Genomic DNA, 24,179 nt, shown 5'->3' on the forward strand with positions numbered 1-24,179 from the left:
GCTTGTAAAAAGATGTGAATCTGGGGCTTTTGAGGACTTTTGCTGTTTAACTTGTATCTCATAATTACCTTAAAATAACTTCAGATTGAAAGCTAGCAACATCAAGGTAAATTCTCAGTTGTCCACTTTTCTTTACTGATATTGCTTATGCTATGAAGCCACGGTATAAAAGTGTATTCTAAGAGTGTACTTTATTGATTTTTTTAAAGTCTGCTTGCTGGTTATTAGTATTGGCTGCTATTGCACTAATATTTCACATGTACCCAATAAACTATCTAGCCATATATTATAAACTTATCATGTGAAGCAATACTGTATTTATGATCACTTATCTATCACTGCTTGTTTTAAAACACAAATTCAGAAAGAGATCTTGTCACAACAAAGAGAATGATTTAAATAGATTTGAAACTGGTTCTGTAGTAGTATACCCTCTTTTACATTTACATTAAATTTACTTACTTGACTGGCGTCTCTATCCAAGAGGACTAACAGTATTTGAGATAAAAGTGGATACATTTCAATTTTTATTTCCCCATTTGGTGAAGTGAGTTGCTCACACGGTGCCAGAGTTTGAAGACCTGCCTGCCACAGTATATGTACAGTTCAAGTGGAGACATACAGTAATTATCAAAACCACAGCTAATACAAGCAAATGTTGAATCTAAATCACTAAACTTTCACTTTGACCTCAGAAGCACAGGTTTGCCTCATAAATTCACCCTATTTGAAATCAGAATTGGCTTCTTGGCTGGCATCACTACTGAATGTTTATGCCAGCAGGACAGGCTCTCATGGTGTCATTAAAGCACAATTAAGTTCTTCAAAAAGCACAATAAAGGAAATCCTCATCCAAGAGGACGCATAATAGGAAGCACACTTTACATGTGATTGTTAAAGGATACTATCAGGAACTGATGATCTTCTGTTACTTTTTCTTTTTTTATGTCATTAATTTAATAGAATAATGATTTTAGAGAAATATATCTGTAAATACCATTCACAGAAGTACGAGACAGTATCAACACAAAATGCTCAACTATAAGCAATCAATCACAGTTTATTCTATGTATTGTCTATGCTTATATGTCCTTCTTGTTCATGAAGCAAGCGTATTTATATCCAGAATTTACATTTCAAAAAGTCAATATGCAGCTATACCATTAAGTATAACTGGCAAAAAAATAAAAAATAATAAATGTGGTTGCCTTCTTAACTGTTAAAGTTTCACTGGCTAAGTGTTCACCATACTTTCTTAGTCTGTATAAAATAGAAATCTGAAATGTACAACTTTGCCATATACTGTATACAAAATGATATAACAAACTTACATTTTTTTAACAAATATGTGCATTCCTTTTGTTCCAGAATAGTCTGCACATAGATGTTAGAGGTGTCTGGTAATAGGCCCCCACCTCCCAGCCAAACTGGCAGATAGACTGATAGGCCCCATTGCACTAAAAGGGAGTGGTGGGAGGTGGCACTGCCAAACAAGCACTTGGCAGCTCCTTTCAGGGGAATCACTGGTCTGCAGAAGGTGTGCTGTGAACTTCAGTTGTCCTCCCAGAGTGTGTCACTCATATTCAAATAGAAATGGGAAACGTTAAAAATGTCACATAGGCATTCTAGGTAAATGGCAGGCATGGATGGCTGTGCATTCTACTGTTGTAAAATGAAAAGAGGCAGGTCTGTCACTAAAGGTGACACAATGGGTGACATGCTCTTCAGTGTGTCAGTGCATAATCAAACTGCCTCTGGCAGGCTGCGGTGACTGGTTGTCACAATTGCCACCATGACACCTGGACATCTGTAAAATACATTTTTGAAAATAGTTAAAAGTGTTGATATTTGCACTGTAATGATCTGTCATGCAATTTTTCAGTGGGCTTCCTCTAGCCACACTAGATCCTTCCTGACAGTTATGGCATGAGATCCTTCCCAGGCCCTATGTTGTGTTGTAACAGCATTCTTTTTTCTCCACGATTAGGCCCTTCCTGGTTAGTCCAATGTGCCTTCTTCATTTTGTGTTTGCGAGTGTGATGGACAAGCAAGTGTAATCATTTCAATACCTGGCATGCTGATTTGTGTATGTCATGGTTCAACTATGTATTCACACAAAGTTATATTAGTGCACTGTTTAATGCAATACTGTTAAAAAATTGCCTCTGGTCTGTGATTTGCAATTCTACTAAATTCAGCTAAGTACGTTTTTAAGATAAGAAAGCCAGGTACCACTAAAGTCATTAGGAAATGAAGACTGCCCTAGACGGGATACCAGTCCATCACAGGGGACATTCCCACACACCCTCCTCACACTCTCTCATAACAGACCAGTTTAAAGTTGCCAAACCATTTAATGTGCAGGAGAAAACCCAGGAAAACACAGGGGAAATGTACAAGATGGTAGACTTAGAAGCTGTTGAAATGTAACCTTTGAGCACAGAACTATTTTAGAACGTACTAATACTGTTTCTGTCATCTTCAATTTTAAATAGTATTGTATTGTAAACTGCTGGCATGAAGGTATTAATATAAACATTAAATACTGAGTTGATACCTTTTCAATTTAATCTGTTACCAAAAACAAGCTCTGACATAAATTATGGCACACATTTGTTTAAAACCTTCTCTATATAGACTTGAAATGCTCTGCGTTCAAGAAAGAGTGACGAAAAACTTTCTAAAAGTCTAGGAATTTTATTGTACCACATCTTATTAGAAGTCTTTTGACATGAAAAACACAACGCATCTTGACACTTGTAATATAACAGTATGTGGTTTACTTAAGGCCCTGTTGCTTTCTGAGGACTTACATGACTGTAATGATATACATGTTACTGCACTGGAGATGTGATCTGTTGGTAAAAGCTGTGATTCTACTTCATTTACAGGAGGACTTTATTGTCATTTTGCAGATGAATGCTAGAAGAAGATCTAAATGCGTGGTATGTAGGAGTTACATTCAATGGCTAACTGTTGATTGGGAGAGTGTTTAAAATTGAACTATATTGTTCTCTAGAAGAGAAAGATTACAGAGTGTTAATTGTTCACTTATTTTCTGTTCTGGCATATAACTGCATGCATAATTCATTTCTGTGCAACTTGAATTAACTAATAATTATCCAAAGATAGATCTGGAATCTGTAAATGTGAACTAGATAAAAAAAACAAAAACATTTTGGTCTCACACTTGTGTGACTATGTAGTGGAGACTATGGATGTCCAATCTTTTTCACATTGTGTGGCAAAGTATACAAGACATCATCAACTGAGGAAAAATGTGCATGCAAATCATTAGGCGCAATTCAGAAGCACTGAATGTATAGTCACACACACACACACATCACCTACAGAGCCTCTCGCCTAGCACATGTATATTTGGCTGTTAGCCATTAATACATTACTTTGGGATGTGGGAAAAACTGGTATACCTGAAGGAAAACATAAACATGGGGGAATGTACAGACTCTACACAGGCAGATCATGCTACGAAACTTATTATTTTCCCTGGAGGCTCCAGGACTGCTAGTCACTGCACCCTCAAATCACCCACAAAACAATCCACTGAGAAGTGATGCTCTTTCAAGCAGAATCCCCTGTACCACAAACTGTGCTGGCCCCTTATTTGCTCTTAGAATCCCTTAAAAGACAATGATTTACGAATACACCATGGCTTTCAAATGTTACATAATACATCTTAAGAGATACAATATGTGCCATTAAACCAAGACTCTTCCATCATTGACAAGTTCCAGAATGGATCCATGGTCTAACAGGTTTTTCCTCCTAACCTGATTTTCCCATCTGCAGGCCTTGGGAGATTCTCCAGACCAGGCCGTGTTATCGTCAGTTCTTCACTTTCTGGGATTTGCGATTACAACACTAATAAAGTTTGTTTTTGAGTAGCCTCAGGGAAGACACATTGCAACATGCTTTGAGAACAAGCCATTCAGTCTCTTACTTACCAAGCAAATCCAAAATAATTTAAGCCAAAATTTGATAGTTGCTAATGTATGAATTTCAAGCATATTATAAAAAAGTGGCTTTGTTTATTGATAACTCTGTATTTGAAGAAATGTAGTGTAAGACAGCTTACATTTCATTATGTCATATCCAATTTCATATCCATCTAAAACACAATCTTGTGCTTCTTTAGCACTTTGAAATATTGGCAAACTACAATAGGGGACATTTTAAGTTTTCAAAGTTATGTGGTGTTCAGGTCATCCATTACTTCTACTCGTGTTTTATTAAGCACTGTGTTTATTAAGTGTTTTATCAAGCAACCCATGCTGTTATTATCTTGTGCCCTGCCGGAGGCCAATGGAGAGAACAGCGTTGCATGAAGGTATTAATATAAACATTAAATACTGACTTGATACATTTTCAGTTGAATCTGTTACCAAAAGCAAGCTGACATAAATTATGACACACATTTGTTTAAAACCTTTTCTATACAGATTTGACATTTTCTGTTTTTTCAGAAAACACACTCTTGTCTTCCTGATATAATTTTTACATTTAACCATAGAACAATCACTTCACTCATTTCCTTTCATGCTACATGTCTCTACTGTCTCTCTTGCTAAATGAATCTTAGGTTGGAGAGGTAATATTTGACACTAAACATATCTCACATATCAAGTTTCTTATAGAATCAAGTTTCTTTCTTAGTGTGTATATACACTCCAGTTTCTGGATTTCACCTTGCCTAAAGAAGGGGCCCTAAAAGACTGCATACAGTAATCTACTCAGTTAGCCAATAAAAAGTGTCATTTTGCTTCACTGTTCATTGTCTCTAATGCACAAGTACAGTACAAGCCCTTTATTTAATACCCAACTTCAATCCACTGCCCTCAAGTTGAGTAACCCCATCCAAAAGTAATGACTTTTCGCACCTCATTGACGTCAATGCCATTGTTGACTGACCAGGTAGTTTGGAAACACTCCAGCATGCGCTGCTTTAGCTGCTTTGGGATACGGTGCACACGGATGAAGTCTTTCAGGTCTTTGGTCCGAGTGTGATATAAGGAACGACGTGAGTACATGCGCTGGATGATTGCTGTCACATTACCAAAAACCACTGCATGCATGAGAGCTAAAGAGAAGAAAGAAGAACAGCATTCAGTTGACAGTTCCATTTGCAAGTTTTTGTGTAATTAAAGTAATATAATCTTATTCCTTAAAAATACACACTGGCAATGAAAGAAGCAGAAACTATTGACATTAGTAGTACTATTCTCATTGAAAGGTTTTATTATTCAGTGGAACAGCAGCTGATTCCTGGAAACCAACACATTTACTGCAAAGTTCATTCTTCTTTTATAATCGAAGGCACACATCATAATGCTAAATGAAAAAATAAACATAGATTACATCAAACTGCTTTACATAGATAGATAGATAGATAGATAGATAGATAGATAGATAGATAGATAGATAGATAGATAGATAGATAGATAGATAGATAGATAGATACTTTATTAATCCATCCATCCATCCATCCATCCATTTTCCAACCCGCTGAATCCGAACACAGGGTCACGGGGGTCTGCTGGAGCCAATCTCAGCCAGCACAGGGCACAAGGCAGGAACCAATCCCGGGCAGGATGCCAACCCACCGCAGTACTTTATTAATCCCAAGAGGAAAATATAATAAGTAAGAGTAATAAAAATGCAGGTAAAAACAGACAATAACTTTGAATAATGTTAATGTTTACCCCCCCGGGTGGAACTGAAGAGTCGCATAGTTTGGGGGAGGAACGATCTCCTCAGTCTGTCAGTGGAGCAGGACAGTGACAGCAATCTGTCACTGAAGCTGCTCCTCTGTCTAGTGATGATACTGTTTAGTGGATGCAGTGGATTCTCCATAATTGATAGAAGCCTGCTGAGTGCCCGTCGCTTATTATTATTATTATTTCTTATTAGAACATAAGAAAAATTTTGACAAGAATAAGATTTTTAGCTCAGCCTAGCTTGTCAAACTCAATATTTAAGTTATGCCTAAACCTGCTGACATCCATTGTGATTTGTTAACACATATTTTTAAACACTAATTAAAAACAGTCACTTACTCAGTGGATTTTGCACAATCTCCCTTTTCCCCAATTGCTGCTCCATAGATCCTTTGCTCTTCTTCCACATCCCCAAGTTTGAAATGTTGATATGGCTGCTTTGGTGTTGCATTAGTGACTTTCTGAGTGTGTGTGTATGTGTGTGTAACTGATGGCTTGTCCCTGGCTGCTTCATGCCTTGGTGCATCCAAAATATACTCCAGCTTCCCTCAATCTTGACAAAATAAAGTGAATCACTGGATAAATAAAGAATTCATACATTTGTGTTTGGTTCAAGTTATGATCAATGTATTTCAAAATGAGAACATCAAGGGCATATGTACCATTTATACTGTACCTTTCGCATGTTGAACAAAATATGAATGAAAGAGAAAAAAGAATTGGATATCTTTTATTTATTAACAGGAATGCTATAATTATTTTTGTTTTATCTCTATTTTTATCTTGCCTTGCCTTTGTTTAATCTTTTTATGTTGCACTTTGAGATTTACTGCTAATGTAAAGTGCCCCTATAAATAAAATGCATTATTATTATTATTATTTTTATCTTTTGTAGCTACATTGAAGGGAACAGCTGCAGTACATATATGTTTATTGACGGACCCTCATGTCAAAGAAGCTATAACTGCACCCACTTCTATCATTTCAGATAAGCTCTAATCAAGTTTTTTCGGTTTCATCAGTTTGATTGGATAAAATGAAATTAAAGTGTTATTTTTGGGAAGTGAGTAGTTAATCATTATTGAAAGTTGAAGTCACATGATATGGCCTTTCTTTACTACTCATGGTAGGGATTTGTTATGTTTCCTAAGGATTAATAACGTGTTGAAAATTAGACATAAGTTAGATAAGAACTAATATTATTCATTACATATGTAAACTGCTGTGATTTTATAATTCTTTGTTTTCTCCTTTATATTGCTTGAGGAGGGGATCCATAAGGAGAATCATTTGGGCATATGGCTGTAAACGCAGACTCAAAATTTCAGATAGATAGATAGATAGATAGATAGATAGATAGATAGATAGATAGATAGATATCACTAGTTTTTAAGAGTATTAAAACTTCATCTAAAGTTTTAAAGATGATTTCTTCCTACTGTATAACTGTCTCCAGTGTTACACACACCTGGATGGTTATTGTGCCCTTTCACTTCAACTGCCAAATATGTTTATAGTTTTTAAGGACTAACTACAATCAATCAACTAATTACAGCTGAACTATCTAAGCCAAACAAAAATGTCTTTCTTGAACTTCCCGCCTGACCTTTTTGAGCCTGTGGCACCTGCTCCTTGACTTCGATTGCCTCTGCCTTTGACAAGGCTACAGCCCTGAGTCAAGATGGATCTCCACTATAGATTCTTTTTCCACGTTCACCCCTTGTCTAAGCCATTGGTTCTCAAGCTCAGTCTTGAGGATCTACTACGGCTTCAAGTTTTCATCCAAACCAACTTCTGCTTTTACTTGAGCAAGTAATCATTAACACTTTCTATTTTTTGGTATCAGTCCAGAAATTAAAAAGATTGGTTTAATAATTTGCATTGAAATGTTTCAAGGATTAATGTACTGTATATTACACAGAAATAATTGATTGTTTATTCAACTTGGTTTTTAAAGCTTTTCATCTTCATGATTTTCATTCTACCTTTCCAGGTTTTCTGGTTATTTAAGCTGTGATTTACTAGTGAACGCTCCACTGAGTATGACTTTGAGTGCAGCCACTAAACCGTAAGATGACTTGGACTTGAGAACCATTGTTTGAAGCTGTTGAACTTGCTTTAAAGATATGGCCTGTCCCACTTCCTTTAAGTTAAATGGCTTTCTGCAGGTCTGTGAGTGTTTGGTTAATGTTTTTGTTTCTATGATGCCTTGAAATTTCAAAATCACCTTCTACTCAGATCCCAGTTTATTGTAAAGTCTAATGCATACTTATGTCTTTTGAATCATTTTGAAATTTCTCCCAATGGTCCCTTTCCTTTCTGTTACTATAAATAAACAAAACCGTCTGCCCACTCATCTTAAAAATGCCTTTTGTTTACTTTTTGGAGTTATCATTTTAGTAGCAAATAGCTGTGCTGAAAAAAATGTAAATGAAGAAGAATGTGCAGAAAGATTAACCTGCCAGGGACACAAGCAGCTATCACCTCTGAGTTGCTTTACTAGGACACAGCCTGGGTTTGCACAGAATTGTTTCCTCTGCATTTTAACATGTACATTTGTTCTGTAGGACACTCCAATATGTCTACCAACTATCAGCAAATCTGAAGTTCACAGGTCCACTCTGATATCAAATACATTGAAGTGGAGATGTCAGATTGAAGGATCAGTCAGAAGCAGATTACTTACAGTCACATATTCTGTTCACCCCACTTTTTGTAAAGAACCGTTGATAGCATTTTAAAATTTGATTCTATGTGTATGTGAAAAAAAAATGTGAACATGTTTTGCAGGTGGTGCTGATGAACACTAAAACCAAAGTAATTAAGCTACAATGAATTAAACACTTAAATAAATGATTACATTATATTAATTTATAATGATATCCATGAAATATAAGGTGAAAGTCAACCAGTTGTCCGTTATCAATATACTGAATGCTTCTGTATCAGTCGGGAGGCCCGCTGGTGGGCCAGGAACACAAGCAGTAATTCCATAGTAGTTTCATCTGAATGACCTTTTAGAGGACCAATCAATCCCTAGACCAAGTGAGTGTAAGTAAGAGGTGCTGTCAATCGCAGACTAGTCAGGTATGATTAGCCTTATGTACATCCTGCCTCTTTCTCTGATTAGTCAGCTTGTTTAAGGGATCAGGAATTACTACAAAGTAAATGGATCATCACTCATTCACAATGATAGGTGCCACGTCATTGAAACAGCCAGAGCCATTCACCACCTAAGAAGAAGTGATGATAATGCTCACAGTTTGTTTAATGTGGATAGTCTGGCGTCAAAAAAATAATTGTCTTTTTGGGCGGTCTAAGTTTGGAATTGAATGAATAATTGCCCTTTCATAAAAGGGTTTAGATATAGTTAAAGTACATTTCTAAAATATTTTGTTTGCATTTCCACACCTCTATATGTCTGCAATTTTATAAATAATATACAGTATATATACACACTGAGCTGGTATCTGGAAGGTTGCCAGTTCGAACTGCATTACTGCCAAAAAAGGGATCCTGCTCCATTGGGCTCTTGAGCAAGGCACTTAACCTGCATTTGCTCCAGGGGCGCTGTTCGATAGATAGATAGATAGATAGATAGATAGATAGATAGATAGATAGATAGATAGATAGATAGATAGATAGATAGATAGATAGATAGATAGATAGATAGATAGATAGATAGATAGATAGATACTTTATTAATCCCCAAGGGGAAATTCACAATTTTCCAGGCTGACCCTGTGCTTTGTCCCCAAGGGGTATGTGAAAAATAACACATTCCTAATGCAAGAAATTGTATAAGGTGAATACATAAATAACATATATTGGGTACACAGTGCAAAGAGTGGTGAAGGGTGATGATAGACAGTGAGACAAACCAGAAGAGCAGCATGATATGCACAGGGGTTAATCTTTCTGAGAAACATATTTAAGGTTCTAATGTAGTATTGTACATTATTTGTACATTTTATTGACATTGTTAACACAGATTGTTATATTCAATGAGATCTGAAAATCAAAGGGCCCAGAGCAAATGAAACAGAAAAACTTTGTTGAGGCCCTAACACCTCAGTGGTGTGGTGTGTCTCTGTAGATTCCTCCCACTCAGGCCCACTCTGCTCATATGGCTGCTGCAGTGTCATCCATCACTGGTCCCAGGTCAAAGACCACATATGGGAGAAGGAAATATGTGAATTGCAGGCAGAAATCTGTCTTGGCAGTGGAACTTTGTCTCATTCTGGACAGTAACTATTTTGTGGAATGGGACAAGGAAATAATTTTCAGATTTTCTGATGCTAGATATAAATGTATACAATGCATTGTGTTTTGAGTGTAGAATGTTGAGTAATGTTGAAAAACAGGCTGAAAGCTTGTCTTTGCAATATCATTTTCCCAAAACTGTTGAGAACTGAAAATTTGGAAGGTGTTTGTCCATTTTTTTATTTTTCATACGACTTTTTTTTAAAGCTAACCTGTAACATAAACATGGTTCTACTAGTCATTTTAAAGAGTACAATGTCTGGTGAAAAAAATGATATAACACACTTGGTATAAAATTCCAGTTTCCTGCAATAAGTAGGCAGGGTTTAAAAACATTGAAAGACAGTAAAAAATGGTTTGGACCTTAAAGGGTTAAGTAACTGCATTGAAAAGCAATAATTGCAAACAAGAAAAAGCAAAAAAAACCAAAAAGTAATAGAATCCTAAATTGCAGCATTTGTTGTGCTGTGAGATATAAATTAATATGAAAAGAAATAGCTGTAAAATAGAATGTAGTGTGTTTATAATTCCCATAAATTTGAAGCACCAATTAGGAGCATTTTAATTCACAGCTGGATTCTGCCATTAAGTGCATTTTTAAAACACACTTCATAACACAGAGACAGTTGCAATGAATGATAGCATTTCTCAGGGACCGACCTTGCTTTACAAACTTTCTCCACCATCTTTCTTGAGCTCATTGTACGCCACAAGGCCTCTTAAGAGTAAATCTTCAGAAGCCTAACTAATCACACTGACAGCAACCCAACTCAAAAATAGAACATGCAAGTAGCAATGAATCAGCTCCAGAGACCTATTTGAAAAGCAGCCTGTACCATATTACACGATTGCAGCCACAATGGGACAAACTGTCTTCACCTCTGTGATAAACTCTACTATAGCATGTAACCCAGATGAGAATTTCCACAGCCAGTGAAGTTCCTCAAGTTGTCTTGAGTATGGAATATTTTTGAATTTTCTGCCTTTTTTTTTTCGTACTGAGCCAGCTGTTTTCTCAACAGGTTTGCAGAGTCCATATACTGGGATGGTTGTGCAGTAGGAAGGGATGTGACATTTGCATTTGTGCTGCCAGCACCCACTAAAGCATTAATTTAAGGTAATAATTTGAGCTCAGCTGGGTTTTTTATTTCAGTGGCAAGTGTTATTTAATTTGACTTTCTGTAGTAGGGATGTACAATTGTTCGACATATAAAAAACATAGATAAATCCTATATATTTTATTAATTCTTTTCCCTCTGAAATGGCATATACTTTTATAAGTCTATGCTGACAGTTCAGACTTTGATAGCTTATTAATAATTGATGTTCACATGTTTCCACATTTTCAGGTTTTGGAGACATGTTCAAGTTCTGTCATTCTTGTTTCACATAACACAAAGTCATTAGCATGAGAAGTATCTTAGCTGGAATGCGTGAGTATTCTGCACCAGACAAGGAATTTATTAATGCATTTCTTATTGCATTACCCTAGAAAGTGGGAGTGTCTGCCAAATATACATACATTATTTTGTTTATAGGCCTGAAGCTCAGTATTTTTAACGTGTGCCAGAAAACAAGAGGTTTGACAGCACAATGCAACATCTAAAGAAAGTTAAGGTAAATATTCTATGCTCTTATTTGTTTACTAACTGGAAAGACAGCATTGGGCACAGTTTAGTCAAGTTCATGCTGTTCATATACAAAAAAAAAACCCTTGGTGTGTGTGTGTTGGGGGGTATCTGCTAGTGTTTTGTCCAAATTCAGTGGCTGAACTGAATGAAACTTACCATGCATATTTAAGATGGCCCAGCTGAGGCCTACATCATTTTTCCCCAAAAGAGTCAACTCTGATCAAGAGCCCGTTTAAACCTCTCACTACCCTGCTCTTCCAAATTGAAGACCAGTGATACATTCATGCTTGTGATTGGATAAATATTAATATCACTGCCAACATGCAGCAGCTTCCAAATGATTAGTAAGAATTGGGAAATCACTGCTGCAATGCAATGTGGAGGAGCAGATATTAAGGAAAAAGTGATTGGTTCTTTTTGTCTGCTATCTGTGTCTCCCAATGGAAATTAAGGTAGGGCTGAGGTGTGAGGGGTGGAGAACAGGAGAATGAGGTCTTGGTTAGCAAAATTAAGGCATGTGGTACAATTTTGTGAAGAAGTAACTCTCATCTTATAGAAAGAACATTATATAAAATTAGACATATATTTAACACAATCCAGCCACTGGGGGGTGCACATGCCAGTGAGTTTCTTCATGCCGGTCCCAAGCCCAGATAAATAGGGAGGGTTTCATCAGGAAGGGCATCATGTGTAAAATTTTGCCAGACCAATATGCGGACAACAATACAGATTTCCATACCAGATTGGTCGAGGCCCGAGTTAACAACGTCCACCACCAGTACTGTTATCCAACAGGGTGCTGGTGGAAATTGGGCTACTGTTGGCTGAAGAAGAAGAAGAGAGTGAAGGTTTGTACAGAGGCAGGAGGAGAGGAGGAAGGTAAAGAAAGTGGAAGTGAGGGTAGGAACTTTGAATGTTGGCAGTATGATTGGTAAAGGGAGAGAGTTAGCCGACATGATGGGAGAAGGAAGGCTGAAATATTGTATGTGCAAGAGACCAGATTGAAAGGGAGTAAGGCTGGGTGTATTAGAGGCGGGTTCAGATTTTTCTACAATGGTGTGGATGGTAGGAGAAGTGGGGTAGGGGTTATCCCAAAGGAATAGTACGTCAAGAGTGTTCTAGAGGTGGAAAGACTGTCGGACAGAGTGATAATTATGAAGCGGGAAATTGAAGGTGTGATGATAAATGGTATTGCTGCATGATGTGCCCCACAGATTGGGTGTGTGATAGATGAGAAAGAACATTTCTGGAGTGAGTTGGATGAAGTGGTGGAGAGTGTATCCAAGGGAGAGAAAGTGGTGATTGGAACGGATTTCAATGGACATGTTGGTGAAGGGAACAGAAGGGATGAGGAGGTGATGGGCAGGTATGGTGTCAAGTAGAGAAATTCAAAAGGTCAGATGGTAGTGGATTTTGTGAAAAGGATGGACATGGCTGTGTTAAATGTGTATTTTAAGAAGAGGGAGGAACACTGGGTGATGTAGAAGAGTAGAGGAAGATGCACACAGGTGGATTATATCCAATGGAGGAGACTCAGTCTGAAGGAGATTGGAGGCAGCAAAGTAGTGGCAGGGGAAAGCATAGTTAGGCAGCATTGGATGGTGCATTGTAGGATGACATAGATATCAAGAAGAGGAAGAGAGTGAGGGCAGAGCCAAGGATCTATAGGTATAAGTTGAAAAAGGAAGACAGTAAGTTGCCAGATAGTTGGGCAACTACAGGAGAAGTGGTAAGGGAGATAGCTAGAAGGGTGCTTGGTGTGATATCTGGACAGAGGAAGGAGGACAAGGAAACCTGGTGGTGGAATGGGGAAGTACAGGAGAGTATAAAGAGGAAGAGGTTGACAAAGAAGAAGTGGGATAATAAGAGAGATGAAGGAAGTAGACAGGAGTACAAGGAGATAAGGCATAAGGTGAAGAGAGATGCGGCGAGGCTAAAGATAAGGTGTATGATGAGTTGTATGTGAGGTTGGGCACTAAAAAGGAAGAAAAGGACCTGTACCAATTGACTAGGCAGAGGGACAGAGATGGGAGAAGAAATGAACAACAGGTTAGAGTGATGAAGGATAATGATGGAAACATGCTCAGAAACAAAAAGAGTGTGTTGAATAGATGGAAAGAGTACTTTGAAAAGTTGATGATTAAAAACAATGGGAGAGAGATGCAGATGTTTGCTCTGAGGGTGTTGATGGAGAAGTATAGAGAAGGCCAGAAGGGAGTTGCATTGTGTCTTTGTGGACTTTGAGAAAGCATATGACAGGGTGCCTCAAAAGAAGTTGTGGTATTATATGAGGAAGTCAGGAGTGGCAGAGAAGCATGTAAGAGAGGTACAGGATATGTACTAGGGAAGTGTGGCAATGCGTGAGGACTGCGATAGGAGTGACGGATGCATTCATGGTAGAGGTGGGATTACATCAGGGATTGGCTCTGAGCCATTCGCAATAGTGATGGACAGGCTGACAGACAAAATTAGACAGGAGTTCCCGTGGACTCCTGTTTGCGGATGACATTGTGATCTGTAACAAGAGTAGGAAGCAGTTAAGGAGACCCTGGATAGGTGAGGTATGCCCTAGAGAGAAGAGGAATGAAGGTCAGTAGGACCAAGACAGAATACATGCGTGTAAATGACAGGAAGGTCAGAGGAATGGTGAGGTTGCAGGGAGAAGAGTTGGTGAAGGTAGATGAGTTTAAATACTTTGGATCAACAGTACAGAGTAACAGGGGAGTGTACAAGAGAGGTGAAGAAGACACTAAGGACAGGGTGGAGTGGTTACAAAAGTGTGTCAGGAGTGATTTGTGACAGAAGTTACCAGCAAGAGTGAAAGGGAAGGTCTACAAGATAGTAGTGAGACCAGATATGTTATTTGGGTTGGAGATGGTGACACTAATGAAAAGACTCTTTTTGGAACAGATGGGACCTGTTCTGCCGTGATGGGTTACATCTGAACTGGAGGAGCACCAATGTATTAGGGAGGCGTATGTGTAGGCTAGTCGAGGATTGTTTAAACTAGGGAATGGGGGGGCAAGGAACTTAGGACAGGCAGGTTTAGATCTATACATGGAAGAACAAACAATGGTGTAGAAATAAAAATGCATAGTAATGTAAATTCTAAGCAAACATTTAAATGTAGAAGGAGTAACACGTTAAAAATAGCTTGCCTTAATGCTAGAAGGGTCAAAAATAAAGTAAGTGAGTTGGAGTTGTATGTAGCAGAGCATAATTATGATATTATAGCAGTAATGGAAACCTGGCTAAATAACAAAGATGGGGATGAGTGTAACATAGAGGGATACACATTTTTTAGGAAGGATAGACAGAACAGAAAAGGAGGTGGGGTTGCTGTTTATGCCAAACAGGATTTAAATGTAAGTCCTCTTCAGTTGGATGATGAGCCCCATCTTAGTGAGGACATGTGGCTTCGCCTGGAAAATATTAGGGAAAGAGGTCTTATTTTAGGAGTGTGTTATAGACCACCCAATTCAGACAGTAATTTCAACACACATCTTTTTAGTAATATCAAAAAGGCAAGTTTACAGGGAGATATTATAGTCATGGGGGACTTTAATTATCCAAATATTAACTGGGATAACCTTGCAGATGGAGGAGCACAAGAGCAGGAATTTTTAGAAGTAATCAGAGATACAGTGTCCATTTTAGGACATCCTCCTCCCTCCGAAAAAACTCCATCCTTCCTACTACCTTCGACAAAATATTCCTCCTCCCTGCGAGGAATCCCCCGTCACCCTTCCTCCCTCTTTCCACCACCGTCCGCTCTCAGTTCTCCGATGTCCGTTTTCCGTCATCCACCCTCATATCTCCGTCATCCGCCTTCAGCTCTCCGTCAAACCCCACACTCCCCCCGCCCCCCATCACGGCATTTTCGTTAATGAAGTGACGTAATACTCCAGCTCCACCTTCTTCACAAGTTCATTCACCGAATTATTTGTCAATTAGAATTTCACAGTAAGATTTTTACAGCACGACTCAAACGCGGGAACGAAGGTAAATGACGTTAATTGTTGAGTGTCTTTTAATACTATGTAAGCATACATATTAACACGTGTGCATTAAAACATATGCATTTACGGGGTGATTTCTCAGGCTTAAAAAGCTCACCTTTTATTAAAAGGTAAATGCAAACTTTTTTCATTCTGAAGGGCACAAACCACGTCGGATTTCAGCCGTTAAACGCGCGAAAATTTTGGTACACCAGAATAAATAAGCACAACATATTATCAGTTGTATTGTATGCTTACAAAACATATTGAAATGTGTTAAGCAGTTAACTATTAGTATGGGATGGTATTTTTCGACTCAGCTACAGATGCAGATGGAAACCAGAACTGCTTTGGAAAAATACAAACGCCTTACTTAGGACCGATCTGGAAGAAGGTAACGCAGCGTCTTGATTTAAACGATTCCCATGTTTTGGTGGGTTTGCGTAGCTTGTTGTCAATATCTTTACACCTGTTTTAAGGCTTATTGACTGAAAGGGGCTTTCATGAAAAAAGTTAGAGCTTTGCTACAGGATACACCCTCCACAAGTTGAGGAAGTAAAAATAAAAGTTATATATTTCTGTTTTATTTAAACCTTTTTAAGTTTGTATGCGGGCGGCATGGTGGCGCAGTGAAAAGTTGCCAGTTAAGAGACCCCGGTTCGCTTCCCTGCTTGGAGTTTTGCATGTTCTCCCCATGTGAGCGTGGGTTTCGTCCGGGTACTCTGGTTTCCTCCCACAGTCCTGAAATCCGACGTGGTTTGTGCCCTTCAGAATGAAAAAAGTTTGCATTTACCTTTTAATAAAAGGTGAGCTTTTAAGCCTGAGAAATCACCCCGTAAATGCATATGTTTTAATGCACACGTGTTAATATGTATGCTTACATAGTATTAAAAGACACTCAACAATTAACGTCATTTACCTTCGTTCCCGCGTTTGAGTCGTGCTGTAAAATCTTACTGTGAAATCTAATTGACAAATAATTCGGTGAATGAACTTGTGAAGAAGGTGGAGCTGGAGTATTACGTCACTTCATTAACGAAAATGCCGTGATGGGGGGGGGGGGGGAGTGTGGGGTTTGACGGAGAGCTGAAGGCGGATGACGGAGATATGAGGGTGGATGACGGAAAACGGACATCGGAGAACTGAGAGCGGACGGTGGTGGAAGGAGGGAGGAAAGGGGAGGGAGGAAGGGTGACGGGGGATTCCTCGCAGGGAGGAGGAATATTTTGTGGAAGGTAGTAGGAAGGATGGAGTTTTTTCGGAGGGAGGAGGATGTCCTAAAATGGACACTGTATCTCTGATTACTTCTAAAAACTCCTGCTCTTGTGCTCCTCCATCTGCAAGGTTATCCCAGTTAATATTTGGATAATTAAAGTCCCCCATGACTATAATATCTCCTTGTAAACTTGCCTTTTTGATATTACTAAAAAGATGTGTGTTGAAATTACTGTCTGAATTGGGTGGTCTATAACACACTCCTAAAATAAGACCTCTTTCCCTAATATTTTTCAGGCGAAGCCACATGTCCTCACTAAGATGGGGCTCATCATCCAACTGAAGAGGACTTACATTTAAATCCTGTTTGGCATAAACAGCAACCCCACCTCCTTTTCTGTTCTGTCTATCCTTCCTAAAAAATGTGTATCCCTCTATGTTACACTCATCCCCATCTTTGTTATTTAGCCAGGTTTCCATTACTGCTATAATATCATAATTATGCTCTGCTACATAAAACTCCAACTCACTTACTTTATTTTTGACCCTTCTAGCATTAAGGCAAGCTATTTTTAACTAACATGATGGAATTCTATGAGGAGGCAACAAAAGGATACAATCAAAGTGGAGCATATGATATTATTTACTGTATCTGGACTTTCAGAAAACATTTGATAAGGTGCCACATGAGAGGTTGGGCATGAAATTAAAAGAAGTGGGAGTTCAGGGTGATGTTTTTAGATGGGTGCAGAATTGGCTCAGACACAGGAAGCAGAGGGTGATGGTGCGAGGAACCTCATCAGAACTGGCCGATGTTAAGAGTGGTGTTTCACAGGGGTCAGTGCTAGAGCTGCAGCTATTTTTAATATATATAAATGATGTAGATAGGAATATAAGTAACAAGCTGGTTAATTTTGCAGATGATACCAAGATAGGTGGATTAGCAGATAATTTGGAATCCGTTATATCAATACAGATCATACTTGGATAGCATACAGGCTTGGGCAGATTTGTGGCAGATGAAATTTAATGTCAGTAAATGTAAAGTATTACACATAGGAAGTAAAAATGTTAGGTTTGAATACACTATGGGTGATCGGAAAATTGAGAGTACACCTAATGAGAAGGATTTAGGAGTCATAGTGGACACTAAGCTATCAACTTCCTGACAATGTTCAGAAGCCATTAAGAAGGCTAATAGAATGTTAGGTTATCTAGCACGATGTGTGGAGCACAAGTCCAAGGAGGTTATGCTGAATCTTTATAATGCACTGGTGAGGCATCATCTTGAGTACTGTGTGCAGTTTTGGTCTCCAGGCTACAAAAAAGACATAGCAGCACTAGAAAAGGTGCAGAGAAGAGCGACTGAAGAGCTGATTCTAGGGCTACAGGGGTTGAATTATGAGGAAAGATTAAAAGAGCTGAGCCTATACAGTTTAAGCAAAAGACGATTAAGAGGTGACATGATTGAAGTGTTTAAAATTATGAAGGGAATTAGTACAGTGGATCGAGACTGTTATTTTATAATGAGTTCATCAAGAACACAGGGACACAGTTGGAAACTTGTTAAGGGTAAATTTCGCACAAACATTAGGAAGTTTTTCTTTACACAAAGAACGGTAGACACTTGGAATAAGCTACCAAGTAGTGTGGTAGACAGTAAGACGTTAGGGACTTTCAAACTCGACAGGAGACAGAGCTGAAGGTGGCAGAGTTAAAGATGTTAAGATTTGCATTGGGTGTGACAAGGATGGACAGGATTAGAAATGAGTACATTGGAAGGTCAGCTCAGGTTGGACAATTTAGGGACAAAGCCAAAGAGGCAAGATTGCATTTGTTTGGACATGTGTAAAGGAGAGATGCTGGGTATGTTGGGGGAAGGATGCTAAGGATAAAGCTACCATGCAAGAGGAAAAGAGGAAGGCCTAAGAGGTTTATGGATGTGGTGAGAGAGGACATACAGGTGATGGGTGTGACAGAGCAATCTGCAGAGGACAGGAAAATATGGAAACAGATGATCTACTGTGGCGACCCCTAACAGGAGCAGCCGCAAGACGAAGAAGACATATATGTAACAGTTTTACCAATATGAATTAAATCTATTGTGAAAACCAGAGGATGATGTTTCTTTAGCCTTAGCAACATAAAGACTCTTTACCAGAGAACTGACAAAAAAATACTGGCTACCTGTAAAGGCAAATACAACGTCATCATCACTTCTAGTTTACACCTTTTTCTATTTCAGAAGCACAGGGCATCAGAACCAACTCTGGCAGCACTGAGCAAAAGGTGTGAACCAGTACTGGGTGGGATATCAGTCTGCTACAGAAAACATTCACTAAGCTAAAGCAGAGTCACCAATTACCCTAACAGACAAGGGAATATGGGAAGAAATCTGGATGCACAGAGGCAACCCATAGGCAAACAGTAAGTATGTCACTATCTTACAAAAAGTAACCTTTATGGATTCAAACTTTGAAAATATAAAGCAGCAGCACTGAACAAAGTGTCTTTGTGCTGCCACAGCTAAACATTTCTTCTGTTGACTATTAACATCAATTTAGTATACTTTTTAAACCATATTTACATATTGTTAACAATACTTTGCATTGTTATGGCTGGCAAATACAGTACTATCTAACAATAGTTAAATAGCACATATTATGGCATCTAAGCCATAACACTAAGTAGCTACTGTATTTTATTTGGTATGTTCTAACTAAGCAGTGTACGTGATAAATAATAATTAAACAAAACAGAAACTTCATGTTAAGATACTAAAACAATTCATTTTCTCACTGTTATAAATGCCACAGGTCATTGTTACTTATATTCCTATCTAAATTATTTATATATATTAAAAATAACAGTGGCCCTAGTACTGACCGCTGTGGAACTCAACTCTAAACTTCAGCTGATTCTGATAAGGTTCCATACACCATAACTCTGTTCTTCCTATGTCTGAGCCAATGTCAACAGGTTTACTATTTAGTAACAGGTTGAAAGTTTATTTTTTCATGCTTTACCAAGAACAGCTTTAAAAGATTGAGAATGAAGGAATTATCATGAAAACTCCACGTCTGACAGCATTTGGCATGTGACTTCCAAGTACTGAATTATGAATTTAGTTTGGAAATATTTCAGTTTAGAACAAATTGAAATGCTGCTCTATCTTACCTCCAATGAGCATCGTGCAGATTGAGAAGATCTTCTCTGCATCTGTGTTGGCAGAAACATTTCCAAAACCAACACTGGTCAAACTACTGAGAGCAAAGTACAGTGATGTCACATAGGAGCTACGAATTGTTGGCCCACCAATAAGCTCAGTTCTTGATATGTTCCACTGGCTGGAGTTTTGTACAGTTCTGTTTTGCACATCTGCTCCTAATGGATTTCTTGAAGTTACACCCACTGTAGCATTTTCTGGCTCATAAGGAGATCCCAATCGTTTCCCTAATTCATGAAGCCAACCTAAAAAAATAAAAATAAAAACAGAAACAAAACTTTAAAACAAAATGGTATTAAAGTAGCTAGGGTGTCACCCTAAATTTACACCAGCATAATTTGCAACTTCATGTTCAAGTTCATGGTTAATGTTACAAAGTCCTGGGTACAACCTCCTGTCAAGTTCTTACATACATGTCTATTCAACATTGAACACACCACCACCCACCAAATAATCCCATTTCACAAGTTAAGTAAGTTGCTGCTCATCTCTGTGGTTTTCTTCATAAAGCATCAAAGGTACAGAGTGAGTGCCAAGACTTTTCTCAGTATTAGGTGAACAAAGAAAGCTAAATATTGCATTGCAGAGGTCAGGATTGGAAAAGCAAACTCATTTACAGGGGCAATGGTTAATCTTAGTGACCTAACAAAGACAAAATTAGATAAAATGGGAAGCAAGAGATGAATAAGAGAACATGATACTCTAGAAACTTGAGCTTTGCTCATATGAAATCCAAGCATAGATAATTAGTAACAGATTGCTTAATTACAGATTGCTTAATTACAGTCTTACATTAAAATTCAGAAAAGGCTGAAGATCACAAGACATGCAAAGCTTAACAATACAAATGTCTACTTTTTCTCATATAAATAACACTGTTTTGTATGGCTTCATTTCCAAAAAATATAACAATTACTGGCCGTACATGAAATGAAGACCTTATGAAGAAGTGCGGACAACAAACACTGAGTGTTAATTTCAGTGTTTCATTCATAAAGTTTATCATGAATATATTTTTCTGGCCTGCTTGTCTTTAGCATACTGCACACAGTGCTCTTTTTGTTTTAGCCAGTGTAAAATGTATTGTGAGAATAGTCGTGCTATATTAGGTATGATAATGAGCGTGCATGGCTCGAGAGTCTTATTACTCTTCTACAGTATGTGATAGGACTGCAAGTTATCATTCCACACCTCACCGAATTAACAAAATCTTTTTTTTTTCTTTTTCATTCTTTCTATTAGTTATTAGGTACTAAATTTAAGCAACCATGCTCTGATTTTTTAATTATTAGAGTTCAGCAAGGGAAATTTTAATGATTATAAGAGCTACGTAAACTAATAAAACCCCTTGGAAGAGTAAGCCCATAGCATGGACCTTATTTAACTTACCTCAATTTAATTTCCCTTCTTCTTACAAAAAATAAAACAAGAACCAAATGTCACCCACGGTATGCTTAGACTAATAAAGTGATTACTATTTGTAGTATGGAGATTGAGAAGAATCATACCCATGTATCCATGAGGTGAAGAGAATCCAAAATTTGTAGTATAAAAATATTACATGAATGACAAGAATGACAAAATTCAATACTGTAATTATGAAATTTATTAACTTTTCCAAAATGTTGCTATATTTTTGACTTCAAATTATTTGTGGATTTACCTGTACAAAAAGCCCTCTATCATCTGAAAGTCATATGTTTGTGAAGAAAATATATTTAAATACTAAGTTGTATCCTTGGCATGTTTACACAGTGAAAGCCCAAAAAACATTGAATAACTGTAAGCAAGTCAAAAAGATTACTTTAAAAAAATCAGAAAGTATTCCTTCCTGACTCATAACAAAACATTTGTTTTTGAATATCTAATGTTACCACATGCTCATTAGGAAAAGATGAAAGGAAAAGAATAACGGCTTATTTCTAATGCTACTTTGTTATCTTTATACGATAGGAAGCACATATGCATAGTGAAAAATTTACCTGGTAGACTGAGAAAATGTGAATTTAGACCTCACAATTTATTTTGTCTGTCAAGTCCCGGAGCACTGCATTTGAATGAGACTGTTTATTTTACAAAGCATATTGCTTAGCTTGTGTGCAGTGAAAATAGTTGGCTGACAGATGTGATTAATATTGTCATTGCAATGTGCAATTAAAAAATGAGCAATGTCTGTGCTGCAATGAAAAGGGATACGCATACAGGAACAAACTCAATTTTCGTTTTGTCTGCTTCTTGAGATTTAACCCTATTACCACTGCAACTTCAATGCAAAACCTCACAGCTGCGGGTGGAGGTGGGCAACCATTGTCAGAAGCTCTGGAATCTCTGTATTTGAGAAACTAGTAAATTTAAGATTTTAAGATGAAGTTTATTATGTTCTACTTTAATGACAAAATAACTATGTGATAAAAGTGGAAATTTCGAGTTTAAAGTCCTGTGCTTTTTTTTTCTTTTCTCTGTACCCTAATAAGCTTTCATAGGTCACTCAGAAATGTGGGCTATGACTTGCCTTTTCACGGCGACTTTGATATCTGACAACTTCTTTTTTATTTTAGGCACTGTACGACTTTGTGGACTTGAACTTTCGAGTTTCTCCGACACTCAATGTCACTTGATCAACTTCCTTTTGTTGTTTATACCACTGTTTAAACCAACAAATAGTACATTTTTCCTTGCCTCTACTTGGTATTCGCTGAAATTCTTCTATTTTCCTCCATGCTTTTGCCATTGTCTTTTCACATAATGCCAAGCTTAAGGGCTATTTATATTGATTTGCATATTCAAAGAGGCATAATTCTGGGAAGAGTTTGGGAGTGGCAGCAGGTGCGTGCACGTGCATTACTTTTCATGCTGACCGGGATTTATGGAGCGGAAGAACGTGGAAGTTGGTGAACGCATATATTTATGCATCTGGATTTTTTGGTGTGTAAGAACATTTCCGCTTTTGTCCATTTTTGCCATGTTTTAGTGTGAATTCTATGCACGGCGTTATGCATGAGACCCCAGGTATTATTTTACCTAAAGACCTCCATTACCATAAAAAAAAATCAATGAAAGCTCTTGACATGCTGTTTGGTTGTAATCCACATTTCTGTGTGATTTTGCAGTGGACATCAAGAAACAAATGCAGTTGCGTTAAAGCTCATATTACATAATACACATAATGAGCTGCAGGCTAATAGACTCATTAAGGGTGAGAAGTGCTATTCTTTACAATAACAAACTTAATTCTTCAATGGACAGGGTCCGCAGGGATGTAATTTACCATAACAGGTCTATTTCATTTTGTAATACTTAAACATCATCTTTTCAATGTATTGTTTTCCTGATTACTTCAGTTATGGTTTATACTGCATCATGTGAGGGAGGCTCTTTCACAAATTATTTACATCTTCAACTTTTATTATATTTAATATAAACCAATACAATTGTCCTTTGTTTGATTTAGATTAGCTAATTTCACCTGAGCTATGTAATGTAGGACAAAGTGGGCACTGCCAATTTTTGTTAGGCTTTTTAGTGACACACAAGTCCTGTGAAGATTGCAGATTTAACAGGGATACAGAAACTAAACTTTACTCCCAGACTGAGAAAATTAAATGGTGTTTATACAAAGTTGAAATCAGGTATAGCTTCTTGTTTCCAGTCAAACTGAAAGTAATTGTTGATGGCCAATTCTATGTCTTTAGTTCTCTTGAAGATACAGAAAATGAACTAAATTGACTGATTCCAACATCCTTTAAAAGAGGAATGCGAGTTATATTGTGTCTTGGTAATACAAAGAAGGCTCTACTTCTAACTTTGTTTATCTTTAATGTAACATCTGCCATAACTATACATTCTATTTCCTTTTGGGCCACTTTTTTCAATCACTGTATTGAAATTTATTCTATTAAATATATATGTATTTGCGTAACCATTAAATAACTGTAATAACTGGTAGTGCCATTAGACTTTAAAATGTTCCTCTTTTTTCAGGAGACTGTTTAACGTCATACCCTAGGTTTCTTATATCTAGACTGTACTATCATAAGATACCTCAATTTTAATCCTTACCAAGCTGCTGCTGGGGTATTGTTTTGTTTTGGATGTGCCCTGCCAGGAGAAG

At 37.6% G+C, this 24,179-nt stretch overlaps 1 protein-coding gene across 1 annotated transcript in view; it reads right to left on the reverse strand.

The window, feature by feature from the left end:
* kcnh3 (potassium voltage-gated channel, subfamily H (eag-related), member 3) overlaps window positions 1-24,179 on the reverse strand; it is a 577,011-nt gene that overhangs the window by 67,142 nt on the left and 485,690 nt on the right. The window contains exons 8-9 of the mRNA XM_028807521.2: window positions 20,020-20,313; window positions 4,899-5,098 (exon numbers count right to left, since the gene is read on the reverse strand). Coding sequence (XP_028663354.1) covers window positions 4,899-5,098; window positions 20,020-20,313 — 494 coding nt within the window. The remainder of the gene's footprint in view (window positions 1-4,898; window positions 5,099-20,019; window positions 20,314-24,179) is intronic.

This window comes from Erpetoichthys calabaricus, chromosome 8, assembly GCF_900747795.2.
Source record: "Erpetoichthys calabaricus chromosome 8, fErpCal1.3, whole genome shotgun sequence".
NCBI classification, from domain to species: domain Eukaryota; kingdom Metazoa; phylum Chordata; class Cladistia; order Polypteriformes; family Polypteridae; genus Erpetoichthys; species Erpetoichthys calabaricus.